Source organism: Salvia hispanica, chromosome 1 (genome assembly GCF_029641045.1).
Source record: "Salvia hispanica isolate PSC_SH4W2 chromosome 1, Shi_PSC_v1, whole genome shotgun sequence".
NCBI lineage: Eukaryota > Viridiplantae > Streptophyta > Magnoliopsida > Lamiales > Lamiaceae > Salvia > Salvia hispanica.
In genome coordinates this window covers 30,365,448-30,385,638 of record NC_142692.1, presented here as the reverse complement: position 1 = coordinate 30,385,638, position 20,191 = coordinate 30,365,448, and the positions used below count along the sequence as shown (strand labels likewise).

The 20,191-nt window shown below is 35.6% G+C and overlaps 1 protein-coding gene and 2 long non-coding RNA genes across 3 annotated transcripts; 2 read left to right on the top strand and 1 right to left on the bottom strand.

Annotated features, from left to right (window-relative positions):
* Positions 1-9,902: 9,902 nt before the first annotated feature.
* Positions 9,903-11,716, top strand: LOC125219752 (11-hydroxysugiol 20-monooxygenase-like). The gene is made up of 2 exons (XM_048121801.2): positions 9,903-10,821; positions 10,912-11,716. Exons 1-2 carry the CDS (start codon positions 9,934-9,936, stop codon positions 11,515-11,517), a joined length of 1,494 nt encoding a protein of 497 aa, XP_047977758.1. The 5' UTR covers positions 9,903-9,933; the 3' UTR covers positions 11,518-11,716.
* LOC148933594 (uncharacterized) lies at positions 10,246-17,074 on the bottom strand. The gene is made up of 3 exons (XR_016134722.1): positions 16,822-17,074; positions 14,074-14,134; positions 10,246-11,375 (listed from the first exon to the last, which is right to left on the bottom strand). It is a non-coding gene; the product is annotated as an uncharacterized LOC148933594 (long non-coding RNA).
* Positions 16,037-16,756, top strand: LOC125185696 (uncharacterized). The gene is made up of 2 exons (XR_007170212.2): positions 16,037-16,391; positions 16,486-16,756. It is a non-coding gene; the product is annotated as an uncharacterized LOC125185696 (long non-coding RNA).
* Positions 17,075-20,191: the final 3,117 nt, after the last annotated feature.

Genomic DNA, 20,191 nt, shown 5'->3' with positions numbered 1-20,191 from the left:
TGGATTATGTATTTAATTAAGAAAATTAATAAATAAAAAAGAGGGTATTAATGTCAATTCCCTCTCATTAAAATCATATTAAAACTTTAAATTTACGTAACTCTCTCGTTTTAAATTATTTTTTTGCAAAAAATATATCAAATTAAAGATAATTTTATAAGGATTCCAACGAGATCTCAATTGCATATGTTCCGACGACGTTCGGATGATGAAATTTGATATTTTTTATTTTAGTTTTCGTAAATGTTGAAAACCAGATTCTTATCAACAAAAGAACAAAAAATCTCAATAAAACCATATAAAAATCTCAATAAATATGTATTGATATTTTCTTATACTACTGTTGATATTCTTATGTCATATTGTTGATATTTGTAATACACTTTGTTGATATAAAAAACATTCACGAAAATTATCATATATAACATAATGACGATATTACCCTTTTGTTGATATTTTGTCTACTATTTATTGAGATTCGTAAGATTTAAACTCAGCAAGAAAATCTTATTTATTATTCATAGAGTAATTAAACTCCAACTAGCTAGGTTCCGAATAATAAAACCTTATTTCAAGCTTCTCTTGAGGATGTTATCAAACGAGACTCACCTCGCGCACGATTCAACATAATAGCAATCCTAGCATTGCTAGATATTAATCACCACTACCCAATATACCAGGCTTATTGGGTTGCGAAAAACCCGCACCATTTGGTAAGTCAAAGTAGTGCATAATCAATACCGTATGCTCAATGCTAACGTACATTGATTGAGAAATAATTTACGATATCTCGTCTTTCAGTAGATAGCATAAAGACTGTCTCGCTGTTAGATCCATTCAGTGCTATACCACACCAACGTCATCTTATTTCAGTAAGGCTTAGAAATAATCGGACTGACATTACAACCTTTCACGATAGGTAGTCTAAGCCTATCTAGGTTGTGAAATTATTCTTTTTCTTTGTTTAGAACTGACCGTGTTACCTTAAAGTGGACGACGCCCACAACCGGTCTACTAAAACAAAGACTTAGACTTTGTTAAGTTACTTATACATTTAAATATGCAATAAACATCCATTGAATGTAAAACATAACAACATTATGACAAAAATAATCTGTTTATTCATTTGGAAAATAAAATAAGAGTTTTAACAGTATTCAATCACTCGAAAGGTGATTTCTAGTATACAAACTCTAACATATATAGGTATATATATCTGGACCACTTAGGTATATATGTATATAGGTCCTTGATCAATTGAGATTTTTTTGGGTAATTGAGAAATGAGATGCAATATCAGTCACTTAGCTTTAAAAAATGAGTGGTCCAGATTTTTGCCACACAAAAAATATTTTTAGATTAATTAATTATAAAAGGGCATAATGATAATTTCATGTTTTAATTCGGGTTCTTCACATTGGGCGATTTCTGTGAGACCTCATTCTCCGCCGCCTTATCCACCACTGGCTCTCCCACACAGACCCTGCCCAGGCGCCGCCGCCGTGTTCCGTCTCCAGGCAGGAAGTTGCGGTGATCATCAAAGGTGAGGTTGACGTCGCTTCCTTGCAGAAGCTCGTCGATTTTATGAAGGCTTCGGAGGGGAATCTGAAATTCGTCGCGCATTCCAGCTCCGAGATTCGTCGAATTCTTCACAGAATCAGACGAGATTCGGATTCGCGAGCTGATTGTGAGGTTTTCTATCTGATCTTGTAACATCCCGAGTTTTTCCTACTTTTCAGTTGAACTTGAAAGGACGTCGAATGGGTAGCCGAAAATTTTTATTTAATCTTCATTTCTTTTCTCCAATTAAACAAGTATTGAACGCTTAAGATCGATCAAGAGGAATCATAATATATGTTTAGTTTCGGCATAACACTAAAGTCTTGATTGTCAAATTTTGTGAAAGGAATTTAAATTCAAGATATAAAGTAGTCTAATGGAAATAAAAGAATGGTTTCTAAAACACCATTGTGGGCTAAACTAAATAAAAGAGATTTTATACTCCTTGTATTTTTTTTTGGATTCCAATTGTGAAGCCAATCCAATTTTACCAAAGTAACCAATGAGATTAATTCCTACTCAGCCCAGGCGTGGCTTTTCTTCCCCCAACCCACGCGTCCCCATTTCTCTTCTTGTTACACGTTGCAACTTAATTTATTTCAACAAATTCGCAAATAAAACTGAGGAGTAGAGGTGAGAGTTTAGTTTTTGTCAACAACGTTGGAGTGGATATCAAGTCTTCAATAAAACTCCTCCGTGGCCTCAAGAAAGGTACAGTCCATCCAGCTTCAAAATCTCTTCTCCTTCAACATGTTAACATAGAAATTTTGTATAAGTTGCATAATCTGTAATTCAAGCAAGAAATCCAACAATGGCCCGAAACTAAACCGATAACTAATAATTCAAATGACTCGATTTCAGTAACTGCAATTTAAGGATAGAAACGAGAGTTTAGACTTAGCTTTGAAGCCGAGATGGCCGATTGCTGCCGAGCAGCGATGCAGCGGCGGCTGCGGCGCCTAGCGACGGCAACGAACGGCGACGATACTGCACGGTGGCGGAGAAATAGCGCGAATCGACGGCGGAGGTCCTCAATTTGGGTGTCTGAACTTGGGAGCAAATTTTGGGGTGAAAGGGAGAGACCGAGAGAGAGTAGGCGGAGGGGAAGGAGCTGACTTCGGCGAGCTCACCTCCGGCGAGAGTTTCAAGGGTGGTGGCTGGTGGTGTCGGCGCCGCCAAGTGAAGCGGTGCTGAATTGCCTTGTTTGGGGCGAAAGAAATTTAGAGAAGAGAGATAGAGAGACGTGGGAACAGGGGCAGCATATGGCTCTGATTCTGTTTTTGAGTTTGATCGTCTCATTTTGTTTTGGGTGGACTGGAATAATTAAAAATCACCAAGGCCAAATAAATCCTTGATTTAAGTATGGGCAAAGAGAATGAGGTAGTTGGGCTGGTTTTAATTGTTAAAATGATCTTAATAATTAATTAAGTGGGCTAGTTTTGACTTCAACGTGAGCTCGGATAAATTTTTTTCTCCTTCACGATTATATAATTCGCGAGTTGATTCTTCTCCAAAATATTGTTTTGAAATGGATAGCGTACTTAATTAAATTACATGATGTAAGTAATTGCCATGAGTGTAATGGGGCCGAGGGTGTAGGATTTTGGGGACGTGCGACGTCTCGCGCCTGCATAAACCGAGAGAGAAAGTAAGTACTTAATGCAGCTATGATTTAATTGTTGTAAAAGAATTTTAGAATGGACCTAAGAAAGAACAAAGAACAAAACGATAATACATGTAGGATGCATGCATTCTAAGTATATATTTTTCCTTGAGTCTGATTAAGCACATGTTTTTATTTTCAAAAAGAAAGCTATCTTCGCGAACAAGTTATGGTCGGATTAAGGAAATTCAAGTTTAAACGCACAAGGTGAACTTTTCTATCCTACATACTAATGTGGATGAAAATATGAAAATGTGAATCTATGTTTGTTGTTTATGTAAATGATGTTATCTTGCCATAAATGATTTGTTTTACGCCTATCTGTTTGGTTGGAATGTAAGAATCGAATTCGGGTCCAAGTGAGGGTGGTGTCCCTACTCGGATTAGTGTACACAAGTGGCCGTGAAAGGTGGCCACCTTCCACGGGTCACAAATAAAGTTATGGAGGCCGTGGGAGGTGGCCACCTCCCCGGCTGGAGAAAAAGGTAGGTGACGGTGAGAGAGCACCATCTCCACGGCACTTGGTGTTCAGATATGGCAAACGTATAAAAAGAACTTAGACTGATCAGTCGAACTTTAGCTCACAAAGAATTTAGTAAGCTCGGGCCTTTTAAGTGAAAACCCTCGAGTGTTACTGTGATGGCATGACAATATTTTCATTTTATATATGTATATTTCGGCAATGTGTTCACTGAGTATTTTTATACTCAGCCCTGCATATATTTCTAAATGTGCAGGTTGAGCAGTGACAGTGGAGAATGCTGAGCAAAGTTGATGATTTCTTTTTTTTATTTTAAGTAGAGGCTCTCAGTGGTGCATGTCTCCATACATGTTACCGTATTCATTCCGCTGCTTATTGTTCTTCTATACTCTGATAAATAATTATTGAATACTAAGATTTTCATTCAAGTTCTCGTGAAAAAAATTAATTTGAAACTGTCTCCCCTTTATTTCTAAGTGAATATTCAGTCATTGGTTACCCCCTTTCTATTCCCCTCTTCTTACTTCCCACCCCTAGTCACGGTTTCCCGGCTTTGCTATCCATAGCAAAGTGCGGTCGTGACAGATCTCGTCGGAGAAATCCGTGTGAGAGAGGCTTAACAATATCATTTTGAGTTCCGCCGATTGTCTATCTGCCGTTGGAGAAATCCGTGAGCAGAGGCTGAAGAGGCGCGAAACCGTGGAATTGCTGAAGACGGACGCGGAGGAGCGGCTGCTGATGAGCGAGAGCCTGATGTCTCTGCTGCTGAAGCTGGATTTTAACCGCGGCGTGGATCTCGGCGTGAGGTCATGCCGAAAGGCTGTGGTTTGTAAAGCGATCGGTTTGCAGGAGCGGATTGACGCGATCGTCGCCGGCGATTTGAGTCACCGTGACGTGGCGGATAAAATTTCACTTTGGTTGTGTATATTAAAAATTTCATGATCCAGTGATGCTGATGCATCGTGTCAATTATAAATCAATTTTCTTAATTATTAACTTTTTAATTTAGTAATTAAAATAGGAGTAGTATATTTTTGCAATTTTTGATTATCATCATTAGTGAGTCTTGAATCTTGATTAGTGTGTTTGGATTATTAATTTTGGGTGTACAGATGGCTTAATTAACATGTCAACTACACACATGTAATGTCAACTACATATATACTTCATGTTAACTACACACATATAAAGTTTGTGTCCGTGTCAACTACAAACATATAATGTCTGTGTTCATGTCAACTACACACATATATTTTAAACTACATTTACAATTCATGTCAACTATACACATATAATGTCAACTATAAGTTGTTGACATTTGATGTGCAGACATATATAATTCATTTCAACTACACACATATAATGTCAACTGCATATACAATTTATGTCAACTATACACATATAATGTCAACTAAAAGTTGTTGACATTTGATGCAGGCTATTGACATTTGATGTGCAGGCTATTAACGATAATACCCTCTTGTTGACATAATCTACAAACTGTTGACATCGCACGAAAATTGTGAATGTGTGGCTGAGATTGCATCTCAATTCTCAATTAGGCCCAAAAATCTCAACGTAACAGGACCTTATATATATATATATATACCACGGCGTACCGAAGATTCGGTATACCGTGGTATAGGAAATCTAACACCGTTACCGTACCAAAAACTACGGTATAACGAAAAATCGGTATCAAACCGTACCGATAACTACGGTATACCGAAAAATCGGTAATTTTGATATTTTTTCGATACCTTAAGTCCGATATTCCGGTATTTCGGTATAATTCACCACCCCTGCTTAATTTAGTTACAACGACATATATCAAGGTTCATTAATAATTTAACAGAAAGAATGGTCCTTTTTGAAGATTTATCGTGCAAAAGTCATCAAATCACCCAGCACTTAGATAAATTAAGTAAATGGAATAATTCTGATTTAAATAAATTTTGACTCAATTTTAAAACAGAGTAAATGCTTACCAAATCTTTTAGTTTTGCAACAATAAAATAATTTTGTTGTGAAAATATAAAATTGAGTGATCTACGTGCATATATAATACTACATTTATTTTTGGGGTTGACTAAAACACTCCACTATCGTCTATCATTTCTGTTATCTCTCCTTATTCTACATGATATTCCTTTCTCTCTCTATCAATTAGAATCGGTGTAGCATGAATACAATTTACTATAACTTTCTTTTAACCAATAAATTCCTATGAATCTAAATTATAAAATTCTTTTTTTTTCGATGTGGAAATAAATTATAATCGGAGTATGGTATTGCATCCTAAAATCCCCAAAATCCATCCATAATTTAACATATGAAATGAAGCAGTATTGGAAGATAAGAATTGGACAATAATCAAGTTATATTTTTGGTTTTATTTATTTCCTAGTTAATATAATTAGTAGATGGAAAAATATTAAAAGCTTCGAATACTGTATGATTAAATAGTGACAATATATGACTATTATTGCATTTAATGTTCTTGAAAGCATGTATGTTTGGTCCAATGGAGAAAACACACACACACAACGCGCGCACACATTCTCACACACTGCACACATTCTCACACACACACTGCACTTACACATCCACACACACTGCACACACACATTCACACGCACAGTGCACATATTCAAATTTTTAAATTCAATTTCATATCAATTATTTCATTTTTCCAAACAAAGGACTTGGAATTGAATTCTAATTCAATTCCTTCCAATTCAATTCCATAGAATTCCAATTCTATGTACCAAACGGACCCTAATAGAAAATTCTAAAAGGAATGTGAATCACTTATCATGAGACGGAGGAAGTACTATTTTTTTCAATTTCAATAGTTTATAATAGTTAGTACTATTTTTTTTCAATTTCAATAGTTTACTTGGTTATTAATTAAGCTTTGAATAAGTTTATCGGTGCCCTATTGCTGTGTTGAATAAGTGGCCAAATTAAACAGATGGATATATTATTGATGTCTAAGTCTCTAACAAACTTGATGTCTAAGTTCTAATGGATAAATATAGTTTTAAATTTTTATAATAAGAAAATATTCATTTGAACCTCTCTATTTACATATATATGTATCCTTTTTTCTTTTCTTGTGACCTACTGAATTTAATTCAATTGGAATAATTTTTAAAAGAAAACACTAATCACATTGAATTGGTGGTTACACATAAATTGATAGTTTTTTTTATTGTTAATACAAAGTACTTCAATATTCAAGTTCATTAATTTTTGTACTTAATTTTAGGGGTAGTTCGCTATGGTATACCGTACTTTGAGTGTCATATTGTGTACCGTACCGAAAGTTATGGTATGACAAAACACCATACCGATACCATACCAAATTTTCGGTATATTGATATATCAGATATTCGGTATGATAGTTTTTTATACTCTTATCATACTGTATTTTTGGTATACCATACCGCATTCCGGTATACCATACTTTTGCGGTATACTGAACTTCTGTACGACATACCTGTTATACTGAAAAAATAATATATTATACCCAAAATATTTTTTTAAAAACACAATTATGTTATTCAACTACTTCAAAAAGTACAAACAATTAAACTTCATACAGTCATTCTAATATTCAAATTATAAAACTTCGACAACCAAATCAAACACAAATTATAAAATCGTGAGCAACATTATCTTCATTTCTTGGAACCTTGTTGGTGAATTTGACAAAAGATATTGCTTGAAGATGAGACTGAAAATGGAGGATCCAACCTGCTATAAATATAAGGGTTTTATGTACATAATAATAATCTTATAAATATAACATAAATATAATATATATATAAGTATATATATATTTATGTAATCAATGGTATACCGGTATACCACGTCATATCGAAGATTCGGTATACCACGGTATAGGAAATCTAAAACCGTTATCGTGCCGAAAACTACAGTATACTAAAAAATCGGTATCATACCGTACCGAAAACTACGGTATGCCGAAAAATAAGTAATTTCGGTATTTTTCCGGTACAATAAGTCTGATATTTCGGTATTTCGGTATAATTCCCCACCCCTACTTAATTTAGTTACAACGACATATATCAAAGCTCATTAATAATTTAACAGAAAGAATGGTCCTTTTTTAAGATCTATCATGCAAAAGTCATCAAATCACCCTACACTTATATAAAATAAGTAAATGGAATAATTCTGATTTAAATAAATTTTGACTCGATTTTAAAACAGAGTAAATGCTTACCAAATCTTTTAGTTTTGCAATAATAAAATACTTTTGTTGTGAAAATATAAAATTGAGTGATCTGCGTACATATAAAACACTAACTTTATTTTTAGGGTTGACTAAAACTCTCCACTATCGTCTATCATCTCTCTTATCCCTCCTTATTCTACGTGATTTTCCTCTCTCTCTCTCTCTATCAATTAGAATCGACGTAGCATGAATACAATATACTATAACTATCTTTTAACCAATAAATTCCTATGAATCTAAATTATAAAATTGTCAGAATAAAATTCTTTTTTTTTCGATGTGGAAATAAATTATAATCGGAATATTGTATTGCATGCTAAAATCCCCAAAATCCAACCATAATTTAACATATGAAATGATGCAGTATTTGAAGATAAGACTTGAAGAATAATCAAGTTATATTTTTGGTTTTATTTATTTCCTAGTTAATAGAATTAGTAGATGGAAAAATATTAAAAGCTTCGAATACTGCATCATTAAATAGTGACAATAAATTACTATTATTGGATTAAATGTTCTTGAAAGCATGTATGTATGGTCCAATGGAGAACACACGGACACTGCACACATTCTTACACATACACAGTACAGTGCACACATTCTCAAACACACATTCACACACACACATTCACACACACAGTGCACATATTCAAATTTTTAAATTCAATTTCATATCAATTATTTCATTTTGCCAAACAAAAAGGATTTGGAATCCTTCCAATTCAATTCCATAGAATTCCAATTCTGTGTACCAAACGGACCCTAATAGAAATTCCAAAAGGAATGTGAATCACTTATCATGAGACGGAGGAAGTACTACTTTTTTCAATTTCAATATTTTACAATATTTAGTACTATTTTTTTTCAATTTCAATAGTTTACTTGGTTATTAATTAAGCTTTGAATAAGTTTATCGGTGCCCTATTGCTATGTTGAATAAGTGGCCAAATTAAACAGATGGATATATTATTGATGTCTAAGTCTCTAACAAACTTGATGTCTAAGTTCTAATGGATAAATATAGTTTTAAATTTTTATAATAAGAAAATATTTATTTGAACCTCTCTATTTACATATATATGTATCTTTTTTTCTTTTCTTGTGACCTACCGAATTTAATTCAATTGGAATAATTTTCAAAAGAAAACACTACCACATTGAATTGGTGGTTACACATAAATTGATAGTTTTTTTTATTGTTAATACAAAGTACTTCGATATTCAAGTTCATTAATTTTTGTACTTAATTGTAGGGGTAGTTCGCTATGGTATACCGTACTTTGAGTGTCATATCGTGTACCGTACCGAAAGTTACGGTATGACAAAACACCATACCGATACATTTCCGGTATATCGGTATATCAGAAATTCGGTATGGTAGTTTTTGATACCGTTACCATACCGTATTTTCGGTATACCGTACCGCATTTCGGTATACCATACTTTTACGATATATCGAAATTCGGTACGGCAGACCGTTATACCTATTTAGAGAATGACTGTTTTTCGGCTTAGCATGTTTTAAAAATTGGGGGAATGTAAATTTCAGTAAGTGGATTTTGTTAATGATCCAAGCCATTTCGATTCAAACATAACCATCATTACTTCGTTTTTAACCCTGATTTGTAGCGGACTGATTTGCACTTCTGGCGATGGAATATTTCGTCGCTGATCTAATGTTCACTTTTTAGTACTTTAATTGTAAAAAAAAAAGGTACTACTTGTGATTTATTTTGAGAATTTGAACTATAAATCAACCAAAAACAGTCATTCAAATAATAATTTCCTTTATATACTTAGTCAATAGTTGAATATAATAATGTGTATTTTTCTCAAGCTAATTAAAATTTTAAATTTTAAATTTCAAATTTGACCGGCATTGGTTAACCAATGTCTATAAAAATCCATTCTCCTTGCAAAGATAGACATGCAAACAAACCAAAACAAAACACACACACAAAAAAAATGCAAGCTTCGGTTCTTGTTTCCCTTGCCTTGGTAGCCGCATGGCTCATCTACACAAGGTGGTCCGACTCGAGGCGGCGGCAGCGAAACAAGCTCCCACCAGGGCCGCCTTGTCATCCGATCATCGGCAACATGCTACAACTCGGCCCAAACCCGCACAAGTCACTCGCTAACCTCTCCAAAACATACGGCCCCTTGATGTTTCTCAAGCTCGGCAGCCAATCCGTCATCGTTGCCTCATCTCCCGAGACGGCTAAAGAAGTCCTTCAAAAACACGGCCACGTCTTCACGACGCCCTTCACTCCCAACGCAGTGTGCGTGCACGGCCACGGCGACGTCTCGATGGCCATGCTCCCCGCCGCCTCAGACATATGGAAAAAGATTCGCCGAATAGCCAGAGAGAAACTCTTCTCCAGTCCAGCTCTTCACGCCACTCAAGATATCCGGCGAGAGAGGCTGCGGAAGCTCAACGACTATATCAACACATGCAGCGGAGAGGGCCGCCCTATGAACGTTGGAGAAGCCACCTTCACCACCATGTTCAACCTCATGTTTGCTACCTTTTTCTCCATTGAAATCATCCAATACGGTGTTATAAATAAGGAATTCCAAGAGCATGTTAAGGCCATCACAAGGTATATGGCAGTTCCCAATGTTGCAGATTTCTTCCCCATCTTTGCTCCTTTGGATCCACAGGGGCTGAGGCGGAAGCTCACTCATCACTTCGGGAGCTTGCTTGAGTTAGTCCAGAGCCTCATCGACCAGCGACTGCAGGAAAGAACGACGTCGTCTTACCACAAGAAGAGTGATTTCCTTGAAACCCTCCTAGACCTCTCCCAAGGGAATGAGTATGATTTGAGCATTAAAGAAATCAAGCATTTGTTTGTGGTGAGAATAATATATGTTTATTCTTTCCTTTAATTAAATTTTCTATGTTTACAAATCGTTATTCTAAAACGCGAGTACTGTATATGTCAGGATTTAATTATTGCAGGATCAGAAACAAGTGCAGCCACGACAGAATGGGCAATGGTGGAACTACTACTCCACCCCGACAAAATGGGAAAGCTGAAAGCAGAGCTGAAGAGCGTTGTTGGAGAGAAAATCATCGTGGAAGAATCAGACATCTCAAGACTCCCATACTTGCAAGCTACCATCAATGAAGTGTTGCGCCATCACCCTCCCGTGCCTCTCTTAGTTCCTCATGTCGCGGAAGACGAAGCGCGAGTCAATGACTATACAATCCCCAAAAATGCTAGAATATTTGTCAATGTTTGGGCAATCATGAGAGATCCAAGCATCTGGAACGATTCGGAGAGCTTTGAGCCCGAACGGTTTTTAAATAACGACATAAATTTTGGAGGGCAGCATCTGGAGCTAATTCCATTTGGTTCAGGACGGAGAATTTGCCCTGGCATGCCGTTAGCTAGTCGCATGCTGCCCTGCATGGTGGCAACCATGTGTCACAACTTCAATTGGAAGCTTGAAAAAGGGTCAGAATCCAAAAAACTTCAAAGAGAAGATGTGTTTGGAGTAGCAGTGCAGAAGAAAACCCATCTTAGAGCAATTCCCATCAAGGTTTAAATCATATGGCGGGCTTGCATGATTGATATTAAAATAAATATGGAAGACATCCAGTTTTTGGATAGTCATGATCAGATGAAACATTTCGTGTCTCTTATTACTAGATAGTATATAGTGAATAAATTTTGTTCAAATGTGCATGTTAAGTGGTGTTTAATACTGCTTCTCTTCCAACATGAATTCTTTCCTTTATGTTCAAGATGGACTTGAGTGCCTGCACACCTTTTATATTTTTTTACAGAGAAGAAAGGAGAAAGGGGGAGACGAAAGAGAAAAGAGAGAGAATTAGAAGTAATTATGACAATTGAATTTACAGCTGTGTGGGGTCCTCCTACTACTATAATTAAAATCCTAGTTTGTATTTTTATCATTTATTTTTCGAATAATATGCTAATTTTCTTGCATTTATAGTATTTATACGTAACAAATTATTTTACTTATCTGATATCTCAATAATATTACAATTTATGTGTATCTATGTTAATAACCTAATATATTTGTTAGTCAAAATTAATCTAGTTAATTTATTTGAAAATAAAATTATGATTTTTTAATTTTTATTAGACTATATTTTCTCTTTTTTTCTCATTTTAATAAAAGACAATCATTTTAACTTTTAAACATTTTTAAAAGACAATATTTTATACTCCCTCCGTCCTCCACTAAATGTCTCATATTTGACCGATACGGATTTTAAGAAATTGTTTGACTTTATGAAGTAAGTGAGTAGAAAAGTTGGTGGAATGTGGGTCTACTTTTATATATTAATTTTATAATAAAAAATGAGCGGAATGAGTTAGTGGAATTTATGGTTCACTTACCAAATAGGTAAAAGTGATATGAGACATTTAATGGCGGACGGATGGAGTAATTGGAGGTGATAATTGTGAAAAATTGAAAGTTTATGATTTAATATTTTAATTTTAAACATAATGAAACGGACAAAAATTTTACTAAATTTTTAAATTTGAATGAATATTATTTCATATAAAAATATAATTTCATTGAAATTCAATATCTAATTGTGTTTTCATCATTTTATAAATTTTTAAATATATAATGTAGGTAAGAATAATATTTATTTTTATAGTTTTATACTTATATGTATTATTTTTATAATTTTAGCATCGGCTTATTGCAAGTTCTGGTTCCGTCCCTGAATAGAGTACATTTCTTTTACACAAAGTTTAAGAAATTGATGTTTAAAAGTTAAACAAATAGAGTAAAATAAACAATATTCTTCTAGAAGGGAGGCATGCATCCTAAAGTATTCTAATATTCTATGAGAAACACCTAAGTTATCTACTTTATAGGACTTGTGCTCTAAAAGTTCGACTCATAAAAGATAATCTTTTCTTTCAAACAATTTAAACTTTTCACAAAAAGCAAACAACATCGTAAAAACTTTCACATTGAGAATGAACTATTTTTCTTAGTTCAAATATCAAAACACTTTGATGTGAAAAAAAATAACAATAACTTTTAAATTTGAAACCTCACTTTTTTTTCTCAAAAATCATTTTCCTTTTTCTCCGAATATTGTCCCTTAAAAAGGAAATACGTTTCCTCTTCCTTAACTTGATAGAACCTATCAACTTCTCTTTCTTTTAAAAAAAGTAAAAGTTACCTCTTTTCTTGGTTGAGCGGGACGAGTCGGGGTGTTGAGCCTTTGGCGCTTAACCTTTTAGTCTAGGGATACGAATCTAGACTAAGACTGGAGGAACACTCTTGAGTCCAGAGCGGAAAAAAAAATTGCTCTGATACCACCCTGTCACGGCCGCACTTTTTTAGGGATAACAAATGCGGTTTATCGCGACTAGGGGAGGATTAAAGAAGCGGGAAAGAAAGGGGAAACCTTGGCACGACTGAAATGAACGAAATCAAATTTGGAATGACTGGGAAATTATATCAAAGTATACTATACAAAAGAACATAAGTTCAACTTTTACATTGCAGCGGAAGAGTCAAGAGAGAATGACACACGATACATCTGAGCATTATACTACTGGAACACATTCGTCACATCTACTCAACACCGCCCTTCATCATCCCCGCTTAACCTGCACATTTTTAAAACAAATGCAGGGCTGAGTACATTTATGTACTCAGTGGACACATGCCGAAATAAATTTTTCATAAAAACGGGTTTTTGTCAAGCCATAACTGAGTGAACCCGGGTTTTGTCGAAAGTGCCCGAGAACACTAAAAACATTTTCTCTTTAAAACTTTGATTGGTCGATCCATTTTCTTGGAACATTTACCATATCTGAACTTATTTCTGGTGTCGGGAATGTGGCCATATTCCACGATCACAATGTCCGGCCAACTCGAAAGAAGGCTCATGGTCCCTGGTGTAGACTAGCCTAAGTAGGGAATCTCTCCGACACTCAGACCCGAATTCGATTCACAGTATATTTGGTCTAATCTAATAGGGACGCTTCCCTTTCTAGACAAACAGATAGGTGATGCTAAAACAAAAACATGACAAGACAAAACATTTTGTAAATTTAAATAACTAAAAGCATACTTGAACTGTATAGTAAACAGAAAGCCCACCTCATTCGTTTAATTTCCTTAACTTGAATTTCTCGCTCCGACCTTAACTTGCGGAGATAACCTTTTCGGAAACATCACAACATAATTTACTAATTAGACTCAAGGACAAATATACTTAAATTAGAATACATGCCTCGTAATTAACCATTTTATTTTTCTCTATTCTTTAAGAAATTTCTAAAACTCGCATGCTCTTTGATAAGGCTAATTTCATGCATCGATTATGTGGTAAAAATCACTTTATTTTACTGGGTCTAACGCAATTTTAAGCTAGGTGTGTAAAGGAATCGCTAGATCCAGGGAAAGCTGAAGGCGATGGACTAGCAAAGAAAAGCGAAGGAAAGTGAGCGGATTTGAAGAAGAAAAATGGTTGGACGAAGGGAGTCAAAAGCTGAGGGTAACGAAGACTATTCGCACCCTGCTGGATCCACCTCCACGCCTATATATAGAAGAGCATGCAGCACACGATAGATAGATGATTTTTAGCTCTCGGCTCACACACTCACACACACTTGGGAAAAGGGGAATTCTGGGGTAGTTAGGGGTTTTTTCTTCGGAGAAAGTCAGTGGTAACACCGTCCTTACGAAGGGCGAAGATACAATCAATTTATATTCAATTTTTGCACTGTTATTCCGTCGAACTTCACATTTTGGAAGTCGATTTGGTTGTTTGCTACTTATCGTTATCTATGCATTTAGTTTACATTATGATGGTGTCTATTTTGTGTTGGTTTACGTTGATTCTGTGTTTTTTAGGAGTTGAATGTTATTCTCTGTTTTGGATGTTTATGTGCTTGATCTGGGAAATGGTTGTGGATCTGTGCTGTTGTAGTTGATCTGTGGTGAATCGGCGAATCTGTAGTCATGGATATAATTTTGAACGGAGTTGGTTTCGGATGCTTGGATCCGGAGTGGATTTAGCATCCGAAGTATGGATCTGAACGGGGGAAACCGAGTTGTGCATGGATTTTGAATTTTCTGCTTTCTTTCTGTTTTGCTTCGTCTAGTAGCCATAGATCTGCCTTAGTTTAAATTGTTCTTCGATTTTGTTGCTTTAAATTCAGTCTGCTTTGTTTCGATTTACGTTCTATCTCTGTTTTACTGGATGTTTTATGTCAATGGTTGGAGAAGATGATGTCGCTGTTAGTTAGTAGTTTAGTTAGTTGTTTTCCAGCTTTTCATCCGTATTTTACCTTTTCAGTAAATGGTCCCCACCGTCAGTTGCTTTTCAAGGTCTAGGTAATTTAGGGAATAGTTTTCTTAGATCCAGTAATTGTCCCACTTGTCCCAGTTTATATGCATGATTTCTGTTCTGCCTAAATCTAGATGTTAGAGTAACATGCTTCAATTACCAAGTCTAGTTTAATTTCCTCAACCCAAAAATTGCGTGGCAATAGCCAACCCAAAAATAGTTCCCGAGTCCTTGAACCTGTTTATTGCGCATTCATCTCTGTGGGATCGATCCCTACTTCCCTGTGCTAATTTTAGTGTACGTGGTTGAGGGTTTTGAAGAGGTATTCTGTGTGTCCGACGACCGAGATCTTTTGACGATCCGTGAGTTCCTAGACCCTATGATCTAGTGGATTCGCCGGATCTAGGAAGCTTGACATTCCTTACTGTGCACACAAACCAAACCCAGTAGCTTCACTCTTTTTCTTTCACTATTCTCGGATTCGATTGTATTGAACTTTATACTTAACTTCAAAATTTTATTTTAGGCAAAACTCTAAAATAATTTAAAAGATCAATTATTTTAGCTTAGTTACACCATTAGAAGAAATCTTATAAAAACATATTAATTGAATCTTAATTAAAACTTAGGCTAAGATTTTAATATTAAATTTCCTCAAAAATAAATTCTAATTTTGAAACTGGGCCAAGACTTCCTTTAATTTTCAGCCCAAGTTATTAAATCTCGAAATTGGACCTATTCAGTTTATGCATTGCAGCATCATTTATTAAATAGAAGTTGGGCTCAATTTATTTCTCTACTCCTCCCCCTCTCTACCTGCTGCGCTGCCGCCACCTTCCGGCGCCGGCGCCGGCGCCTCCGGCGGATCTCTTTCTCCCCCCTCCGTCTCTCCTTATCATCTCTTTTTCTCTCCTATCTCTTTCCTTCCCCTTCCTCTATCATCTCCCTCGATCTCGCCGGAGCTCCGCCACCAGCCCGCCACCGCCCTATCTCTCTTTTGGATCCGCCGCCGCCACTGTGCATGCCTCCGGACAGCAGGCAAGCTCTCTGCCACTGCACTCTCTCTCTCGGCGCTGCCACCTCGCCCCGTCGCCACCACTGCCGCCGTTTCGCCGACTCCCCAAAGGTAAGGATATACTATCTATTATTCTTATTTTTTATTTCATTTTTCTAAGAATTTAAATTCTTAGATCTGAGGTTTTGGAATTTAATTTGTGAAGGTTGTGAAATTAGTGACGAATTGGGGTGTGGGGCTGCCACCGTCGGCAACGGTGTGCCAAAACTCAGTCGCCGGAGTTCCGGCAGATTCCTATTCGGGAGATAAGTTTCTTGACTTGTGTTTATTATGGTTATAGGACTTGGATTGACTATTATATGGATTTGGTAACTCTTGATTCTTGAATAATGTGTTGCTACTTGGAAGACTTATGATGTAACATGTTAATCTCACTGTGTTGGTAACATTGGGCAGATTCTTATTTGCAACTAATATATGCATGCTTCGTAGTTCGTAGTTCGTACTTACATGAAAACGAAAAGAAAGGTTTGGAATTTACCTTTTCAATATGGGAAAAAGTGTTGTTGGATTGGCGACTAGATCCTACATCTGCAACTCTCCCTCCTCGTACTCCTTTATTCTATGTTGGTGTGTGAAGAGAATTTTGGGGTGTTTTGATTGTGGTGGGTGGCTGATTTTGAATAGGTTTGAGGTATATATAAACATGTTAAAGATGGCAAGTTGTCGTAAACTCTAAACAAAATCTTAGGTTTTGTTTGGTACACAGAATTGGAATTGAATTGGAATTGGAATTCTGTGGAATTGAATTGGAAGGAATTGAATTGAATTATAATTCAATTCTAAATCCTATGTTTGGTAAGAATTGATATGAAATTGAATTGACATGTTTGATAATTATAAACATAGTGCACACACTACACACATTTATCATATTTCACACATTTCACACACTACATGCATTTCACATATTTCACACACTACAGACATTTCACGCACTACACACACTTCACACATTTCATACACTATAAACACTTCACACACTACACATACTACATATTTTTCATACACTACACATAGTTCACACACTTCACACACTACACACATTTCACACATTACATACACTTCACACAATTCAAATGTGTGGTGTGTGTAGTGTGTAAAATTTGTGAAGTGTGTGAAACATGTGAAGTGTGTGTAGTGTGTAAAGTGTATGTAGTGTGTGAAATTGTGTGTAGTGTGTAGTGTGTGTAGTGTGTGAAATGTGTGGTGTGTAGTGTGTGAAATGTGTGTAGTGTATGAAATATGTGAAATGTAGTGTGTGAACTTGTGAAGTATGTGAAATGTGTGTATTGTGAGTTGTAGCGTGTGAAATGTGTGTAGTGTGTGAAATATGTGTAGTATGTGAAACGTGTGTAGTGTGTGTATGTGAATATTTGGAATTCCACTACTTTTGATATGGAATTCAAATTGTGGAATTGGAATTTAATTCGAAATCCATGAATTTTTATAATACCAAACACTGAATTTGGAATTGAAGGCTTCAATTCCAATTCCACACCTCCAATTCCGTGTCCAAATACAGCCTTAGAGTAAAGGAATACGAGTATGGAGAGTTGTCGTAGAGTTGCATCTTACACACACAGAGCACACACACATAACACACACATTCTTACACATACACACTGCACACATTCTCACACACACTGCACATACACATTCACACACACATTCACACACACTGCAAACACACATTCACACACACAATGCATATATTCAAATTTTAAAATTCAATTCCATAACAATTATTTCATTTTTCCAAACAAATGATTTGGAATTGAATTCTAATTTAATTCCTTCCAATTCCAATTCCGTGTACCAAAAGGACCCTAGTAGAAATTCCAAAAAGAATGTGAATCACTTATGATGAGACGAAGGAATACTATTTTTTTTCAATTTCAATAATTTACAATATTTAGTACTCCCTCCGTCCCCGATTAGGAGTCACACTTAGACCGGGCACGGGTTTTAAGAAATGTAAAGAAAAATTGGTTGAAAAAGTTAGTGGAATGTGGGACCTACTTACTATTTATGGTAAAAATGAAGTGTGACTCTTAATTGGGGACGGACCGAAATGGAAAAGTGTGACTCTTAATCGGGGATGGAGGGAGTACTATTTTTTTCAATTTCAATAGTTTACTTGGTTATTAATTAAGCTTTGAATAAGTTTTTCGACGCCCTACTGTGTTGATTTATTATAGACGTCTATCATCTCTGTTATCCCTCCTTATTCAAAGTGATTTTCCTCTCTCTCTCTCTCTCTCTATATATATATATATATATAGGGTTTTGATCTATGAAAACTAGATTTAAATACAGAAACGCAGAACACAGTCATACGTAGGGTATTTTTAGGTCATAGTTAGTTTATTTTTAGGTCATGCTAACAAAGCATGACCTAAATGATGGGGTTTGGTGCCCCTTGCACAGCGGAAGACTTGTACAAAACAAATAAATCAGATACGGATCTATTTGACTGATTATGCGATTAATCAATTCACATGTTAAACAGATAATTGCATGCTAGAACGCAAATAATTCATGCTCTAAGAAAGTAAATCCTAAAACATGAATTCTACGGTTTAGGGTTACCGATTTGATTCTCCAAAGAATCGTCGATTGCTCGCGCCTTCTCCACGTGATGATCTTCAATACTAGACCACGGATCTTCTCTCTGGTTCCCGAACTGTATCTCGATATCAGGGTGGGCTGATCTTATCAAAATACTAGGACTCGAATAAAGAAGACAGAAGAAATCCTTTTGGGAAAAGGAGTAGAAATCGAAAATTCCTACAGCTGGGAAGCTGAAATTTTCGAAAATTACAAATAATGAAATTGTGATAATTCTGTCTCCTTTATTCTCCTATTTATATTAAGTTCCTTTTGGGCCCAGACAGGGATCTATGGAAGGTTTTGGATATGGGCTCGCCCAATTAGCTTTTTACTAATTAAATTGAACCCACAATTTAATACAAGCTTATATTGGAATATTACGAGCAGCCACTACAGAAGTAATATTGAACTCTCCCCATCCAAATCCGAAATTATAAGTAATCCGGGTTTCCACTTTTATTATTTATTTCCCGCGCTTAAGATATAAATGTCCATTAATTAATCAATGTCTGCTATGGACTTAATTAATTAATATCTTATTAATTCCAAGAGTGGACTTAGCAAGAAACATTTATTTATTATTCATAGAGTAATAAAACTCCAACTGGCCAGTTTTTCGAATAATAAAACCTTGTTCGAGCTCCTCTTGAGGACATTATCAAACGAGACTCACCTCGTGCACGATTCAACATAATAGCAATCCTAGCACCGCTAGATATTAATCACCACTACCCAATATATCAGGATTATTGGATTGCGAAAAATCCGCACCATTTGATAAGTCAAAGTAGTGCATAATCAATACCGTATGCTCAATGCTAACATATGTAGATTAAGAAATAACATTTTATCAAGACCTAGTCTTTCAGTAGATAGCATAAAGACACGTCTTGCTGTTAGATCCGTTCAGTGCTATACCACACCAATGTCATCTTATTTCAGTAAGGCTTAGAAATATGCGGACTGACATTGCAACCTTTCACGATAGGTAGTCTAAGCCTATCTAGGTTGTGAAATTCTTCTTTTTCTTTTGCAAAGCATTGCATAGATCTGACCGTGTTACCTTAAAGTGGACGACGCCCACAACCGGTCTACTAAGCAAAAGACTTAGACTTTGTTTACTTCTTATGCATTTAAATGTTTATAAAACATCTTATAAATGCACAAGCAAACACAATGTAATAATAATAGTGATTCTATTCGTGCGGAACTGCTCGAATAATACTGAATCAGGTTAA

Excerpts from the sequence above, each read along its gene's own strand:
- LOC125219752 (XM_048121801.2), top strand. The coding sequence starts at position 9,934 with ATGCAAGCTTCGGTTCTTGTTTCCCTTGCCTTGGTAGCCGCATGGCTC. Across the intron at positions 10,822-10,911 it reads AAATCAAGCATTTGTTTGTG|GATTTAATTATTGCAGGATC; the intron begins GTGAGAATAATA and ends TGTATATGTCAG.